General features: G+C 43.7%; 1 protein-coding gene across 4 annotated transcripts in view; it reads right to left on the bottom strand.

The window, feature by feature from the left end:
- The window catches only part of L3MBTL2 (L3MBTL histone methyl-lysine binding protein 2), a 517,603-nt gene extending 500,968 nt beyond the window's left edge, over positions 1-16,635 (bottom strand). For all 4 annotated transcript variants that reach the window (XM_044301290.1, XM_044301288.1, XM_044301291.1 and 1 more), the window contains exons 1-2: positions 16,487-16,635; positions 11,593-11,817 (exon numbers count right to left, since the gene is read on the bottom strand). In XM_044301290.1, the coding sequence (XP_044157225.1) occupies positions 11,593-11,791 (199 nt within the window). In that variant the 5' untranslated portion in view covers positions 11,792-11,817; positions 16,487-16,635. The remainder of the gene's footprint in view (positions 1-11,592; positions 11,818-16,486) is intronic.
- Between the last annotated feature and the right edge of the window lie 589 nt (positions 16,636-17,224).

Raw genomic sequence — 17,224 nt, 5'->3', positions numbered from 1 at the left:
TCAACAGTGAAGAATTGAAGAGACTTAGTCAAGAACCTAAAAGGCTTCCAAACAACCACCCATTGTACAAGCTTAATCTTGTTCAGCAGGATGGTATACTGAAGGTGGCAGGGAGACTGGAAAATGCATTGTTACCTAGCAGAGTGAAGCATCCAGCAATTCTACCCAAAAACTCTACCTTCACAAGATTGATCACTACCACAACATATCCTTACACCAAGGAAGAAGCTTTACCCAAAGCTGTTTGAGAGAAGGTGGTTACTGGATTGTGAAAGGAAGCAAAGTTATAGCAAAGTATATAAGTAAATGTGTAGTCTACAGAAAGGTATGTAGCCCTACAAAAGAACAAAGAATGGCAGATTTACCGGCAGATCATGTAAACCCATCACCACCATTTCTTTATAGCGGAAAGGATTGCTTTGGCCCATTCATCACCAAACAGAAACGCAAGGAGTACAAGAGATATGGACTAATATTTACAAGTCTGAGTTCCAGAGTGATTCACCTGGAAATGTTAGAAGAAATGTCAACTGACGCATTCATCAACGCCTTGAGATGTTTCAAAGCCATTAGAGGTACTGTCAAAGAGCTTAGATCCGACCAAGGATCTAATTTTGTTGGAACAAAGAATGAATTGAAGAAAGCACTAAAAGAGATTAACAAATACTCAGTTATTTTTTCTTTATCAGAGAAACAGTGTGATTTTCACATGAATGCTCCACATGCAAGCCATACAGGAGGAGTTTGGGAAAGACCAATCAGAACTGTGAGGAATGTGTTAAGTTCAGTATTGAAAAAGAACGCTGGAAGAATAGATGATGCTTCACTTAGGACCCTATTCTATGAAGCTATGTCTATTGTTAACAGTCGTCCACTTACAGTTGATAACATCAACGATCCAACAAGTTTGGACCCTTTAACTCCCAACCATCTACTTCACCTTAAGTCTGATTACATACAGCCACCGCCTGGCAAGTTCACCAAAGAAGATTTATATGCTAAAAGGAGATGGCGAAGAGTTCAATAGCTATCAGAACAGTTTGGGAATAGATGGAAGAAAGAATACTTAGACAATCTTACCCTAAGACGTAAATGGCAAAGACCCAGAAGAAATTTCCAAGTTGGTGACATAGTGTCAGTAAAAGAAGATTTACCTAGAAGTCAATGGAAATTGGCCAGGAAAGTTCTAGAAGTTCAAAAGGATGAAGACCAACTAGTAAGAATTGTGTGGTTACAAATAGGAGACTCGAAACTTGACAAAAAAGTAAAAAGTCTCACTACTCCACTCAAGTTGTTCTACTTGAGAGTGATAAGACATTTGGAAGTTGAGAACCTGATGGAAAATTCCTCAAATTCATGTTCAAGTCCTACCACTGAGAACATAGAATTTTAGGTAATTTTGGTAGGAGTGTAGCTGGCCAGCTAAGACCTGTCCTAGGTTTAGGGATCGACCGATATTGATTTTTAGGGCCGATACAGATAATTTGTGAACTTTCAGGCCGATAGACGATCATTTATACTGACATTCTGTGAATTTTCATTTTTGAAAAAAAAATAAAAATTCTTGCTAAAAAAGAATGTTTATTGATAACGTGTAGCTTTTTTTTTTTTGTAAATCTATCTTTTTCATTTATACTTAATATTATAATTATTTTTTATTTTTTTACTAACTTTTAGCCCTCTTAGGGACTAGAACCCTTGTCCTATTCACCCTAATAGAGCTCTACAGAGCTGCACACAGCAGCATGAAGCTTACCATGGCAGCCAGGGCTTCAATAGCGTCCTGGCTGCCATGGTAACCGATTGGCGCCCCAGGCTTACACTGCTGGGGCTCAGATCGGAGGAGGAAGGAAGAGGGGACCCTGTGGACACTGCCAATAATGATTAATACTGGGGGGCTTGGGGGGTGCACTGCGACACCATTGAAGATAAATCTCTAATTCGTTCATATACAGGAGGCGGGAGCTGGCTGCAGAATCACATAGCGGGCTCCCGACCTCCATGAGAGTTAGCTGCGATCCTGCGGCACCTGAGGGGTTAACTACCGCAGATCGCAGCTACCGCTCATAGAGGTCGGGAGCCGGCTATGTGATTCTGCAGCAAGCTCCCGCCTCCTGTATATGAATGAATGAGACAGCTATCTTCATTGGTGGCGTAGTGGCGACAGCCCCTCCCCTTCTCTTGTCCCCTGTCCTCTCAATGGTGGCAGCGGCAGCAGCAGCACGGGAGGGGACACTGCTTCCTTCTCCCCCATCAGCAGCGTGATCTGTGTTCCCCATACGTTATCGGAATATCTGCAAAATAAATTCCGATACCGATAACAGTCAAAATCCTCAATATCGGCCGATAATATCGGTAAAACCGATAATCGGTCGATCCCTACCTAGATTGCTAGTATAGCTTATATGTGTATACAGCTTGTGGCGGAACCCGCCTCGCCACTGGGCATTGGAGAGGACTGGCTACCCGCCTTCTACCTGCTGACTATGGCCCCTGGTAAATTTGTACGTTTGAATGCAATTTGGGCATGTGGTATTTTATATTGCTGCTACTGGCCCTTTAAGGACCATCCGTGGACATATTATAACTTTTAGGAACAATGCCCTTTAAGACTGTGTAGCAGATTGCATTCAGGCTGTCTTAAATATTATGTATGTTATTATGGGTTCGGTTAAATTGTGTGTTGTGAGCTGTATATGTCTTGCTCTTACTGTGGTGTTTGCTGTGTTGAAGGCATTGCTGTTCTGTGCCTCTTCTCCTCCCCCTTTTTCCTGTCCCATTGTTCCCCCAGCAAGGTGTTGTCTCAGGGACACTAGGAGACCAGTTTAAACCAGCTGCTCTGTCCCTCCTCAAATCTCCCATCAGCCCTTGCTATTGTCGGGCCCCACCCTTCCTTGTACCATAGTCCTCCATGTGCCCTATTGTATGGAAATTAGGCTGTTGGGGGGGTTTAAAGTAGGTGTGCTATGTCTAAATAAAATCAGTTCCTGTTTTAACCCTCAAAGTGAAGTGTCATCTCATTCTTGGGGGAGGATTTATGGTATGCTGTTCCAGTTTGAATGCTAGGAGCGTAAACCTATTCGTATGGATTCCTATTCCACTGTCTACAGCATTCATATGCTTGAGAGGATTTATATGCTTCTTCGGTTCGGTGATCATGGAGTCTGCCAGAGTGCTTGGAAACCTCAGGAAAATGCTAGGAGCATCCATCAACGGAGGTACTCAGTCAGGTTGCCAGGTGGTCCGTTACACAGCTAAACCTGCCAATAGCCTTAATACAGTTCCTATGTTTATGTGTTAAAGACAAAAGCACAGTTATTTACTGTGACATCATGTTTTGGTTGTCATATGGCTGTTGCGTTTTGTGTTCACGGAAGCAGAGAAAGATAATATGCCTTTGGAGTTCATGGAGTGTAAAGTAGGCTCGGTGACAGCAGAAACAGAAAGTATTGTGTTAATCTTTTGTTGCTGGGCAAAAGTCTAGACCAATCACAGCCAGCTTCTCACACAGCAAGAGTTTTCTCCAATCACAGCCAGCCTCACACACAGCCTGTCTGGGAATTCCCCCAGCTCCTGCTGCTAGAATCATTATTCTATTATTATTATACAGGAGCTTAAGAGGACATTCACTCCACTGAGAGCTGAGTTTTATGGGAACAAGAGGCCAATATAGGTATTTAGAATAGTTATATAATGTTCATCTTGATAGTATTGTGTTTAAAACTGTATACTCAACTAGATATGTGTTTATTTACAGTTCCACCAATTGCAACCATACAATTGCAAATACAAATTGCAAGCTACAAATTACAAGCATACAATTGCAAGCATTCAGATTCCATATTGCAATCCAAATTGCATACAACCATACCAGATCATACTCAACCAATCTACAAATTGTCACTGCTAACTGCATACTGCAAGTAGAACTATTAGTTAGACCTTAGATATACCTGTCAGAGAGATCATGTTGCTTAAATAACTTAAAGTGACAGTACAGATACTGAAAAGAGAAATATATCCACCATTTTATGTTGAATGACAAGATTGAACAATTGAACCACCATCTTAATCATACCGCCATTTTGTGATATCTTTTTACCACGTCTTATGTACATGGACTATCTGCTGCGGAGGCGGCAGTGTTGTATGAAGAAAAGTTGAAGTTAATAAAGACGTTATTTCAAGCATTTTGTGTGCTCTTTAAACCTACTGTTTCCATAGAAGGGCGCTAGAGGAATTACAGAGTAATAGACAGTCTGGTTAGACTAAAAGTGACTAAAATTCAGAAATACCAAAATTCTTCTAATGCCACAGCGCAAAAGGCACTTCATAGTGCTGCACCTGCCATATATTGTGCATAATAAATTGCTGATATAAATGAGATATTTTCCTGGATTCGGGAAGTTTTGACAACATCAGCTTTTCAAAAGCTGTAGGGGTCCTCTCTGGAACTGTCTTATCCAAGTACTTGGTACATATACATTTAAAGTGGGCATAATAAAAGGAACCAGACATCTCAGACACCTCCACTGGGAAAAAGGTTTTAAAGGTTTCATTTGATGGGATGACTTTGAATGCGTCCCCCAGATTCCAATTTGTCAAGAAACTCCACAGACCCTCTTTAGCCACTCCTGGAGAGGCAATCAAAACAGGTGGTAGGGACATTAGCATAAGAGGGACGAGGAGGCAGACTTTGAGACAGGTGCCTCCATACTTCCACTGGGCCTGTTAAGATGGGGTTGTCCTTTCCATCAGGTTTGAACCTAGGGCCGGAAAACCACATATTTTCTAGATCTGAGCTCTTGTTCCACGAGGAGGAGATTGTGAAAGGGTCCTTTTCCCCAACTCGGAACAACATCTTCAGCCATTTATTCAGCCTGCCCGCCTTGTAATATAATTGAACATCAGGTAACCCTAAGCCTCCTATCTCTTTCCTCCTGATCATTAAAGAATGTGCCAATCGTGATATCTTATTTTTCCAGAAAAACTTGGACATCTCCCCAAGCCAGGAGATCCACAATTTCTCATAGGATTTCAGTAAGTGTGTGATCTCCATTAGCAAAGTAGAGTAGTTCAAATGATAAAGATCTGAGAGGTCTCTAGAAAGACGCACACCTAAATAGGTAATGGATGAAGGAGCCCAAGCAAAAGTAGTGCTCAACCTTAAGACTGGTACCAATGGCCGGGGAACAGAAATATTTAGTACCTCTGACTTGGTAGAGTTGACCTTATAGTTAGACATAAGGCCGTAGTCTTGCAATAACTGTGCGATCTCCGGAAGAAACAACAGATGGTCAGCAAAAGCTAAAAATTTCAGCTGTATCCCCCCTAAAGATACGTGTATTTGTTCATGTTCCCTGACACGTTGGAGCAAGATTTCCATTACTAGAACAAATAAGGAGTGGGACAAAGGGCACCCTTGTCTGGTTCCGTTCACGATTTCAAATACTGGTGAAAGTGTGCCATTTATATTGAGGCGCGCATGGGGAGCCTGATATAGCATAAAAATTGCATGTATCAAAGGCTGTGGAAAAGCAAATTTACGTAGAGTAGCTGCCATGAATTCCCAGTTAACCCTATTGAAAGCCTTCTCGGCATCAATGCTGAGAAGGACTAGTGGCGTTTTAGTGATGTGGGCTGTGTTAATTGCATGAAAAAGTCTAGCTGTGTTTGTTTTCCCCTCTCTCCCCTGGACAAAACCGACTTGTTCGGGGCCTACTAGAGAGGGAATGATGGATCTAATCCTGTTGGCGAGTAGTTTAGCCCAGATTTTTAGATCTTGGTTGAGTAGAGAGATTGGCCTATAACTGCCGCATTCCGTGGGATCTTTTCCCTCCTTGGGTATCAATGTAATAAAAGCTTCTTGAGGTTGTCTAGAAAGGACGCTTCCCGAGAGAAAAGCATTACACATCCTTGTTAAGTGAAGGACCAAAATCTCATGGAAGATTTTGAAATAGGGCAGGGGAAACCATCAGGTCTAGGCTCTTTTTAGGCAAGAAACTCCACATAACCGGTTTGATTTCTTCTTCTGAAAAGGGGCGGACCAGGTCTGATGCGGCTCAAGGGGCAAGGGAAGGGAGTTTTAAGGAATGCAAGAATTTCTGGGTAGCTTCTATAGCTCTTGAGTCTAAATCTGCATCATCTAGTTTATTCAAGTTGCATCTAGTTTATTCAAGTTGTATAGCTTAGAATAAAAGCGATGGAAAGCATTTGCAATCTCCTCAGTAGAGGTGAGCATTTTACCAGATTCAGTTTTGAGTTTGTGAATGAAGGCTTTGGCTCTGACTTTTTTGAGGAGGGAGGACGTTAATCTACCCCCTCTATCCGCATATGCATATATCAGGTGTTTAAAGTACTTTTTAGTTGAATTAATCAAAAGATAAGCTTTGCTCTCAGCGATACTAGTTCGTCTTGCAAGGGTAGAGATTTGGATTTTTTTCTGGAGGGGGGAGGGCACCAGAGGCTCTGACGTTTCGTTTACAGAGCCTGGACACTCCCTCAAGCAGGGAAAAGGCTGTAAACGAAACGTCATCAGCAGAGCCAGCTTGCTGACGTCGGGGGTCACATGACCCAGAACTGAACTGGCCAAATAGTGATAGCTAGGTGATGAAAGTGATTTTAAGAATCATTCACTGGTCTACAATAAAATCAATTAGAATAGATTTATTTAAGTCGGATAACCCCTTTAATGGAAACCATACTCAACCATAATCCCATGGATTGAAAGATGAAAAACTTCAGGTTTACTTCAGGGAGATCATGTCAAACTAATCTTATTGATTTTTTTGATAGGGTGACTAAAGTAATAGATGGCGGAGGTGCAGTAGACATCGCTTATCTAGACTTCAGTAAGGCTTTTGATATTGTCCCACATAGAAGGTATTTCAATAAATTGCAGTCTTTGGTCTTGGACTCCCATATTGTTGAATGGATTAGGCAGTGGCTGAGGGACAGACAGCAGAGGGTCGTAGTCAATGGAGTATATTCAGACCATGGTCTTGTTACCAGTGGGGGTACCTCAGGGATCTGTTCTGGGACCCGTATTGTTTAATATCTTTATCAGCGAAATTGCAGAAGGCCTCGATGGTAAGGTGTGTCTTTTTGCTGATGACACAAAGATTTGTAACAGGGTTGATGTTCCTGGAGGGATACACCAAATGGTAAAGGACTTGGGAAAACTAGAGGAATGGTCAAAAATCTGGCAACAAAAATGTTATGTTGATAAGTGCAAGATAATGCACCTGGGGCGTAAAAACCCAAGAGCAGAATATAAAATCAGTGATACAGTCCTACCCTCAGTATCTGAGGAAAGGGATTTAGTGGTCATTATTTCAGAAGACTTAAAGGTAGGCAGACAATGTCATAGAGCAGCAGGAAATGCTAGCAGAATGCTTGGGTGTATAGCAAGAGGAATTACTAGTAGAAAGAGGGAGGTGCTCATGCCGCTCTACAGAGCACTAGTGAGACCTCATTTGGAGTATTGTGCGCAGTACTGGAGACCATATCTCCAGAAGGATATTGATACTTTGGAGAGAGTTCAGAGAAGAGCTACTAAACTAGTACATGGATTGCAGGATAAAACTTACCAGGAAAGATTAAAGGACCTGTATAGCTTGGAAGAAAGACAAGACAGAGGGGATATGATAGAAACTTATAAATACATAAAGGGAATCAACAAGGTAAACGAGAAGAAAATATTTAAAAGAAGAAAAACTGCTACAAGAGGACATAGTTTTAAATTAGAGGGCCAAAGGTTTACAAGTAATATCAGGAAGTATTACTTTACTGAGAGAGTAGTGGATGCATGGAATAGCCTTCCTGCAGAAGTGGTAGCTGCAAATACAGTGAAGGAGTTTAAGCATGCATGGGATAGGCATAAGGCCATCCTTCATATAAGATAGGGCCAGGGGCTATTCATAGTATTCAGTATATTGGGCAGACTAGATGGGCCAAATGGTTCTTATCTGCAAACACATTCTATGTTTCTATCACATACAGTGGCCAGGCTCCGCCCCTATTTGTACCATGTTTTGAATTACAGTAACCTCTTCAGGACATAGGACGCCCTTATGTCCTGGTACTTAAGCACACAGGGCGTACCTGTACGCCCTGTGTATTTCCGATCACCGCCGCGCAGCAGAAGCCGGTGCCTGCTCAAATCATTGAGCAGGCACTTCGGCTAAATGCCCGGGGGGTCCCGTGATCCCCCCATGTCGGTGATCGCCGCAAACCGCAGGTCAATTCAGACCTGCGGTTTGCGGCTTTTATCCATTGCGGTGGTGGCGTGTGGCAGTGCCATCGGGTCCACATGCGGCTGTGGGGGGGAACCGATGGCATTGGGATGCATTGCAAAGGATTAGACCCCCAAAAGTTCAAGTCCCAAAGTGGGCCAAAAAAAAAAGTGAAAAAAAAAAGTTGAAAAAACAAAGTTTCCCCCCCAAAAATTTTTTTAAGTGTCAAGTAAAAATAAACAAAAACATATCGACCGGCTCTATAAACATATCACATGACCTAACCCCTCAGATGAACACCGCAAAAAATAAAAACTGTGCTAAAGAAATCATTTTTTTGTCACATTACATCACAAAAAGTACAACAGCAAGCGATCAAAAAGGAGTTTGCCCACCAAAAAAGAGCCAATCTAACCGTCACCTCATCCCGCAAAAAAATGAGCCCCTACCTGAGACAATCGCCCAAAAAAAATAAAATCTATGGCTCAGAATATGCAGACACTAAAACATCATTTTTTTTGTTTCAAAAATATTATTGTGTAAAACTTACCTAAATAAATAAAAAGTATACATATTAGGTATCGCTGCGTCCGTATTGACCAGCTCTATAAAAATATCACATGACCTAACCCCTCAGATGAACACCGAAAGAATAAAAAATAAAAACTGTGCTAAATAAACCATTTTTTCTCACCTTACATCACAAAAAGTGTAATAGCAAGCGATCAAAAAGTCATATGCACCCCAATATAGTGCCAATCAAACCGTCATCTCATCCCGCAAAAAATGAGACCCTACCTAACATAATCGCCCAAAAACTGAAAAAACTATGGCTCTCAGACTACGGAGACACTAAAACATGATTTTGTTTTTGTTTCAAAAATGATATTATTGTGTAAAACTTACATAAATAGATAAAAAAAGTATACATATTAGGTATCACCGCGTCCGTATCGACCGACTCTATAAATATATCACATGACCTAACCCCTCAGATGAACACCGTAAAAAATGTAAAATAAAAACTGTGCTAAATAAACCATTTTGTGTCACCTTACATCACAAAAAGTGCAATAGCAAGCGATCAAAAAGTCACACGCACCCCAAAATAGTGCCAATAAAACCGTCATCTCATCCCGCAAAAATCATACCCTACCCAAGGTAATCGCCCTGAAAACACTAAAAACATGATTTTTTTTTGCTTTAAAAAAGAAATCATTGTGTAAAACTTACATAAAAAAATAAAATAAAAAAAAAGTATACATATTAGGTATCGCCACGTCCGTGACAGCCTGGTCTATAAAAATACCACATGATCTAACCTGTCAGATGAATGTTGCAAATAACAAAAAATAAAAACGGTGCCAAAACAGCTATTTCTTGTTATCTTGCCTCACAAAAAGTGTAATATAGAGCAACCAAAAATCATTGTAACCTAAACTAGTACCAAAAAAAACTTCCACCCTATCCCGTAGTTTCTAAAATGGGGTCACTTTTATGGAGTTTCTACTCTAGGGGTGCATCAGGGGGGCTTCAAATGGGACATGGTGCAAAAAAAACCAGTCCAGCAAAACCTGCCTTCCAGAAACCGTATGGCATTGCTTTCCTTCTGCGCCCTGCCGTGTCCCCGTACAGCGGTTTACCACCACATATGTGGTGTTTTTGCAAACTACAGAATTAGGGCCATAAATATTGAGTCTGGTTTGGCTGTTAACCCTTGCTTTGTAACTGAAAAAAAATTATTAAAATGGAAAATCTGCCAAAAAAGTGAAATTTTGAAATGGTATCTCTATTTTCCATTAATTCTTGTGGAACACCTAAAGAGTAAACAAAGTTTGTAAAATCAGTTTTAGGGTGTAGTTTGAGGGTGTAGTTTTTAGAATGGGGTCATTTTTGGGTGGTTTCTATTTTTTTACCAGTGTCATGAAGTACAATATGTGACGAAAAAAACTGTCTCAGAACGGCCTGGATAAGTCAAAGCATTTTAAAGTTATCAGCACTTAAAATGACACTGGTCAGATTTGCAAAAAATGGCCTGGTCCTTAAGGTGAAATAAGGCTGTGTCCTTAAGGGGTTAAAAGCCATAATGTTTTAATCTCAACTTCTACTGTACTCTCCGCTTTTGAGACATTAGCTTTACAGAGTCGGGAACCCAGGAAGAAAATCTCAGCATTATATAACACATACTTCCTTTATTTCCTCATGGGAACAGAATTTGGGGGTAATGGAAGCGCTCATTAGTATTTGCCCCATAAAACACAGTGACATTTATGGGGGAAAAAGTGCATCTTATGGGGCCAAAATTATGGTATTTTACTTTTGCGTGGTGGTGTAGTGGTGCGTGTAGTCTCCCTTTAAACAGTATCTGAACCTGAAATGGTGTAGTAGTTAGCAATTTGCCTGATTTGTTAGCAATACACTAACTTTGTAAAGTCCAAAAAGATACTGGGGAAGGAAAAAAGTAGCTGGGCATAAGGCCTCATGCACACGACCGTTGTGTGCATTCGTGACCGTTGTGCAGTTTTCCGGTTTTTTTTCGCGGACCTATTGACTTTCAATGGGTCCGTGGAAAAATCGGAATATGCACCGTTTGGCAGCCGCATCCGTGATCCGTGTTTCCTGGCCGTGAAAAAAATATGACCTGTCCTATTTTTTTCACGGCCAAAGGTTCACGGACCCATTCAAGTCAAAGGGTCCGTGAAAAAACACAGATGTACACAAGATTGTCATCCGCGTCCGTGATCCGTGTCCGTTTTTTCCTATCATTTCAATGGCAAACTTGACTTAGATTTTTTTTTCTTTTTTCATGTCCGTGGATCCTACAAAAATCAAGGAAGACCCACGGACGAAAAATCGGTCACGGATCACGGACCTACGGACCCCGTTTTTGCGGACCTTAAAAAAAAAACGGTTGTGTGCATGAGGCCTAAGGCAACAACAAAGAATGCAGAACAGACTTGCAAGAGGTTTCTAAGTGTTCTGATAGACAGGAAACACACGTGAAGAAGACAGCAGGAAGAGACTCTAATTTGGGGCATTGTTTCCTGTCCATAGGAGGCAAAGTCAACCGTTGGGGAGGCATAAGGGAAAAAATCAAATATTTTCCAACAAAATGTTGCATGTTTTTCATTTTCACAAGGGGTACAGGGGATAAATGTAGCATGAGTCCCACAACGTGTTACCCATTTTCCACTGAACACAGCAACACCCCCTATGTAGTCACAAACTGCCGTTTGGGTGTCCTGCAGGGCACCATGTGCATGAGGCCTACTGACAACTACAGACAGACAAAAGAAGTGACCCCATTTCAGAAACTGAATTTAACAAGGGGTATAGTGAGCATTTTGACATACAGTACCTGGCTCAGCACCATTTTCATCAGAGACGGCAGGAACAACAGACAGAGGCTGGAAGTTAGAAGTTTCCAGCTCCTCTTCAGCTTCTCCAAAGCTGGAATCTTCAAGACCTGAACTGGTTTCACTTAAAACACTGCTGTTATATTCTCCATCATAACTGTCATCACCAGGAAATAAATCAAGTGAACCTTCTACATCCATTGTTGAATTCTCAACTGCAAAGCACCCTGTGAAAAGTAAAATGCACACAATACAAAAGCATCATTAAGTCCCATTTGTCTCCAAGCAAAGGTCTGGTGAAAGACTGTCACAGAGTAGCACAACACCCATCTCTGCCAAAGAGCTGTGCCTGCATCCCCTCCTGGTATGACATACATGTAAAAGAAAGAGTGCAAACTAGGGCCTTATACATTCATCCGTGTGCTATGAGCAATTTTTGCGGACATCACACAGGGCATACATATTCTCTCCCTATGCCAGTCACAGCATAGGAATTCTCTCCCTATGCCAGTCACGGCATACGTATTCTCTCCTTTTGCCAGTCACGGCATACGTATTCTCTCCCTATGCCAGTCACGGCATACGTATTCTCTCCCTATGCCAGTCACGGCATACGTATTCTCTCCCTATGCCAGTCACGGCATACGTATTCTCTCCCTATGCCAGTCACAGCATACGTATTCTCTCCCTATGCCAGTCACAGCATACGTATTCTCTCCCTATGCCAGTCACAGCATACGTATTCTCTCCCTATGCCAGTCACAGCATACGTATTCGCTCCCAATGCCAGTCACGGCATACGTATTCTCTCCCTATGCCAGTCACGGCATACGTATTCTCTCCCTATGCCAGTCACGGCATACGTATTCTCTCCCTATGCCAGTCACGGCATACGTATTCTCTCCCTATGCCAGTCACGGCATACGTATTCTCTCCCTATGCCAGTCACGGCATACGTATTCTCTCCCTATGCCAGTCACGGCATACGTATTCTCTCCCTATGCCAGTCACGGCATACGTATTCTCTCCCTATGCCAGTCACGGCATACGTATTCTCTCCCTATGCCAGTCACGGCATACGTATTCTCTCCCTATGCCAGTCACGGCATACGTATTCTCTCCCTATGCCAGTCACGGCATACGTATTCTCTCCCTATGCCAGTCACGGCATACGTATTCTCTCCCTATGCCAGTCACGGCATACGTATTCTCTCCCTATGCCAGTCACGGCATACGTATTCTCTCCCTATGCCAGTCACGGCATACGTATTCTCTCCCTATGCCAGTCACGGCATACGTATTCTCTCCCTATGCCAGTCACGGCATACGTATTCTCTCCCTATGCCAGTCACGGCATATGTATTCTCTCCCAATGCCAGTCACGGCATACGTATTCTCTCCCTATGCCAGTCACAGCATACGTATTCTCTCCCTATGCCAGTCACAGCATATGCATTCTCTCCCTATGCCAGACACAGCATACGTATTCTCTTTCCGGGACAGTCATAGGTTTTGTTTTCTCTTCTCTCATGCCAGTCAGAGAATATGTATTCTTTTCCCATGCCAGTCACAGCATACGTATTCTCTCCCTATGCCAGTCACAGCATACGTATTCTCTCCCTATGCCAGTCACAGCATACGTATTCTCTCCCTATGCCAGTCACAGCATACGTATTCTCTCCCTATGCCAGTCATAGCATACGTATTCTCTCCCTATGCCAGTCACAGCATACGTATTCTCTTTCCAGGACAGTCACAACATACGTATTCTCTCCCTATGCCAGTCACAGCATACGTATTCTCTCCCTATGCCAGTCACAGCATACGTATTCTCTCCCTATACCAGTCACAGCATACGTATTCTCTCCCTATGCCAGTCACAGCATACGTATTCTCTCCCTATGCCAGTCACAGCATACGTATTCTCTCCCTATGCCAGTCACAGCATACGTATTCTCTCCCTATGCCAGTCACAGCATACGTATTCTCTCCCTATGCCAGACACAGCATACGTATTCTCTTTCCGGGACAGTCATAGGTTTTGTTTTCTCTTCCCTCATGCCAGTCAGAGAATATGTATTCTTTTCCCATGCCAGTCACAGCATACGTATTCTCTCCCTATGCCAGTAACAGCATACGTATTCTCTCCCTATGCCAGTCACAGCATACGTATTCTCTCCCTATGCCAGTCACAGCATACGTATTCTCTCCCTATGCCAGTCACAGCATACGTATTCTCTCCCTATGCCAGTCACAGCATACGTATTCTCTCCCTATGCCAGTCACAGCATACGTATTCTCTCCCTATGCCAGTCACAGCATACGTATTCTCTCCCTATGCCAGTCACAGCATACGTATTCTCTCCCTATGCCAGTCACAGCATACGTATTCTCTCCCTATGCCAGTCACAGCATACGTATTCTCTCCCTATGCCAGTCACAGCATACGTATTCTCTCCCTATGCCAGTCACAGCATACGTATTCTCTCCCTATGCCAGTCACAGCATACGTATTCTCTCCCTATGCCAGTCACAGCATACGTATTCTCTCCCTATGCCAGTCACAGCATACGTATTCTCTCCCTATGCCAGTCACAGCATACGTATTCTCTCCCTATGCCAGTCATAGCATACGTATTCTCTCCCTATGCCAGTCATAGCATACGTATTCTCTCCCTATGCCAGTCACAGCATACGTATTCTCTTTCCAGGACAGTCACAACATACGTATTCTCTCCCTATGCCAGTCACAGCATACGTATTCTCTCCCTATGCCAGTCACAGCATACGTATTCTCTCCCTATGCCAGTCACAGCATACGTATTCTCTCCCTATGCCAGTCACAGCATACGTATTCTCTCCCTATGCCAGTCACAGCATACGTATTCTCTCCCTATGCCAGTCACAGCATACGTATTCTCTCCCTATGCCAGTCACAGCATACGTATTCTCTCCCTATGCCAGTCACAGCATACGTATTCTCTCCCTATGCCAGTCACAGCATACGTATTCTCTCCCTATGCCAGTCACAGCATACGTATTCTCTCCCTATGCCAGTCACAGCATACGTATTCTCTCCCTATGCCAGTCACAGCATACGTATTCTCTCCCTATGCCAGTCACAGCATACGTATTCTCTCCCTATGCCAGACACAGCATACGTATTCTCTTTCCGGGACAGTCATAGGTTTTGTTTTCTCTTCCCTCATGCCAGTCAGAGAATATGTATTCTTTTCCCATGCCAGTCACAGCATACGTATTCTCTCCCTATGCCAGTCACAGCATACGTATTCTCTCCCTATGCCAGTCACAGCATACGTATTCTCTCCCTATGCCAGTCACAGCATACGTATTCTCTCCCTATGCCAGTCACAGCATACGTATTCTCTCCCTATGCCAGTCACAGCATACGTATTCTCTCCCTATGCCAGTCACAGCATACGTATTCTCTCCCTATGCCAGTCACAGCATACGTATTCTCTCCCTATGCCAGTCACAGCATACGTATTCTCTCCCTATGCCAGTCACAGCATACGTATTCTCTCCCTATGCCAGTCACAGCATACGTATTCTCTCCCTATGCCAGTCACAGCATACGTATTCTCTCCCTATGCCAGTCACAGCATACGTATTCTCTCCCTATGCCAGTCACAGCATACGTATTCTCTCCCTATGCCAGTCACAGCATACGTATTCTCTCCCTATGCCAGTCACAGCATACGTATTCTCTCCCTATGCCAGTCACAGCATACGTATTCTCTCCCTATGCCAGTCACAGCATACGTATTCTCTCCCTATGCCAGTCACAGCATACGTATTCTCTCCCTATGCCAGTCACAGCATACGTATTCGCTCCCAATGCCAGTCACAGCATACGTATTCGCTCCCAATGCCAGTCACAGCATACGTATTCTCTCCCTATGCCAGTCACAGCATACGTATTCTCTCCCTATGCCAGTCACAGCATACGTATTCTCTCCCTATGCCAGTCACAGCATACGTATTCGCTCCCTATGCCAGTCACAGCATACGTATTCTCTCCCTATGCCAGTCACAGCATACGTATTCTCTCCCTATGCCAGTCACAGCATACGTATTCTCTCCCTATGCCAGTCACAGCATACGTATTCTCTCCCTATGCCAGTCACAGCATACGTATTCTCTCCCTATGCCAGTCACAGCATACGTATTCTCTCCCTATGCCAGTCACAGCATACGTATTCTCTCCCTATGCCAGTCACAGCATACGTATTCTCTCCCTATGCCAGTCACAGCATACGTATTCTCTCCCTATGCCAGACACAGCATACGTATTCTCTTTCCGGGACAGTCATAGGTTTTGTTTTCTCTTCCCTCATGCCAGTCAGAGAATATGTATTCTTTTCCCATGCCAGTCACAGCATACGTATTCTCTCCCTATGCCAGTCACAGCATACGTATTCTCTCCCTATGCCAGTGACAGCATACGTATTCTCTCCCTATGCCAGTCACAGCATACGTATTCTCTCCCTATGCCAGTCACAGCATACGTATTCTCTTTCCAGGACAGTCATAGGTTTTGTTTTCTCTTCCCTCATGCCAGTCAGAGAATATGTATTCTTTTCCCATGCCATACTATTCTCTCCCCCTCATGCCAGGCACAGCTCACTGTACATTTATCCTCTGCTCTGGCTATAAGATACTAGATCATACTTCCCTCCACTCACAGAACAAGCTTCCACAGAGGACTCCTGCTGCTGCTTACTCTGGGGCACATGTGTTCTTGTCACCACATCTGGCTGGGGGCTTAGGTGGGTCAATAATATAGATAGGACTGATGGGTAAAGCCAGCTGTGAGAGGCTGAGCCGCTGCACACAGCAGCTACCTCCACGCGTCGCAGACCGCGCACAACCTACCGGCCGCTTTCTTCACAGAGCTGCCAGGATCATGGAAGGAGAAGTTCCGTTCTGATGAGACAAGACTGCAATCCCTTACATGCTGTGGAAAGTCTAACCACCATAGAGTCCTGCAGTACACACACAAGGCACGCCCCCAAGGTAGTGACTAGAATGGAGTTGCTCCTGGTAGGCATGATGTCACAGGAAGGGGCGGGGTCTCGGAAACGTGGGACTGTATGTTGGAATGGTTGTGACTAAATCCCATGACTGGGAGGGACCTGGTCCTCCCCAGTCATGGGATTTAGCCGGGTGTAGCGTTATACTACACCGGGAGCTTCAGCAGCTTTACAGGGAAGGCAAAAATTATGGGACAGTGCGCACGCGCGGCGGACAGGGAGATCTCTCATACCGAAAATGTTCTATTAAATCTCCCTACCTCTCACAGCGCACGCGCGGGGTCTAATCATCTGGAGTATCCTGACTGTTCTATCAGGTCAGTCTCTCCCTGCTCCCAACACTCTCAGACATGTGGGGTCTGCCTGTGCAATATATTGGGGGGTCTGCGCAGTATATGGGGGGCTGTCTGTGCAATATATTGGGGGTTGTCTGCGCAGTATATGGGGGCTATCTGTGCAGTATATGGGGGGTGTCTTCAATATATGGGGGCTATCTGCGCAATATATTGGGGAGGTGTCTGTGCAATATATGGGGGGTTGTCTGCGCAGTATATGGGGGCTATCTGTGCAGTATATGGGG

Source organism: Bufo gargarizans, chromosome 7 (genome assembly GCF_014858855.1).
Source record: "Bufo gargarizans isolate SCDJY-AF-19 chromosome 7, ASM1485885v1, whole genome shotgun sequence".
In the NCBI taxonomy this organism is placed as follows: domain Eukaryota; kingdom Metazoa; phylum Chordata; class Amphibia; order Anura; family Bufonidae; genus Bufo; species Bufo gargarizans.
The sequence above is the reverse complement of the archived record's forward strand: the minus strand, read 5'-3'. Positions and strand labels throughout refer to the sequence as shown.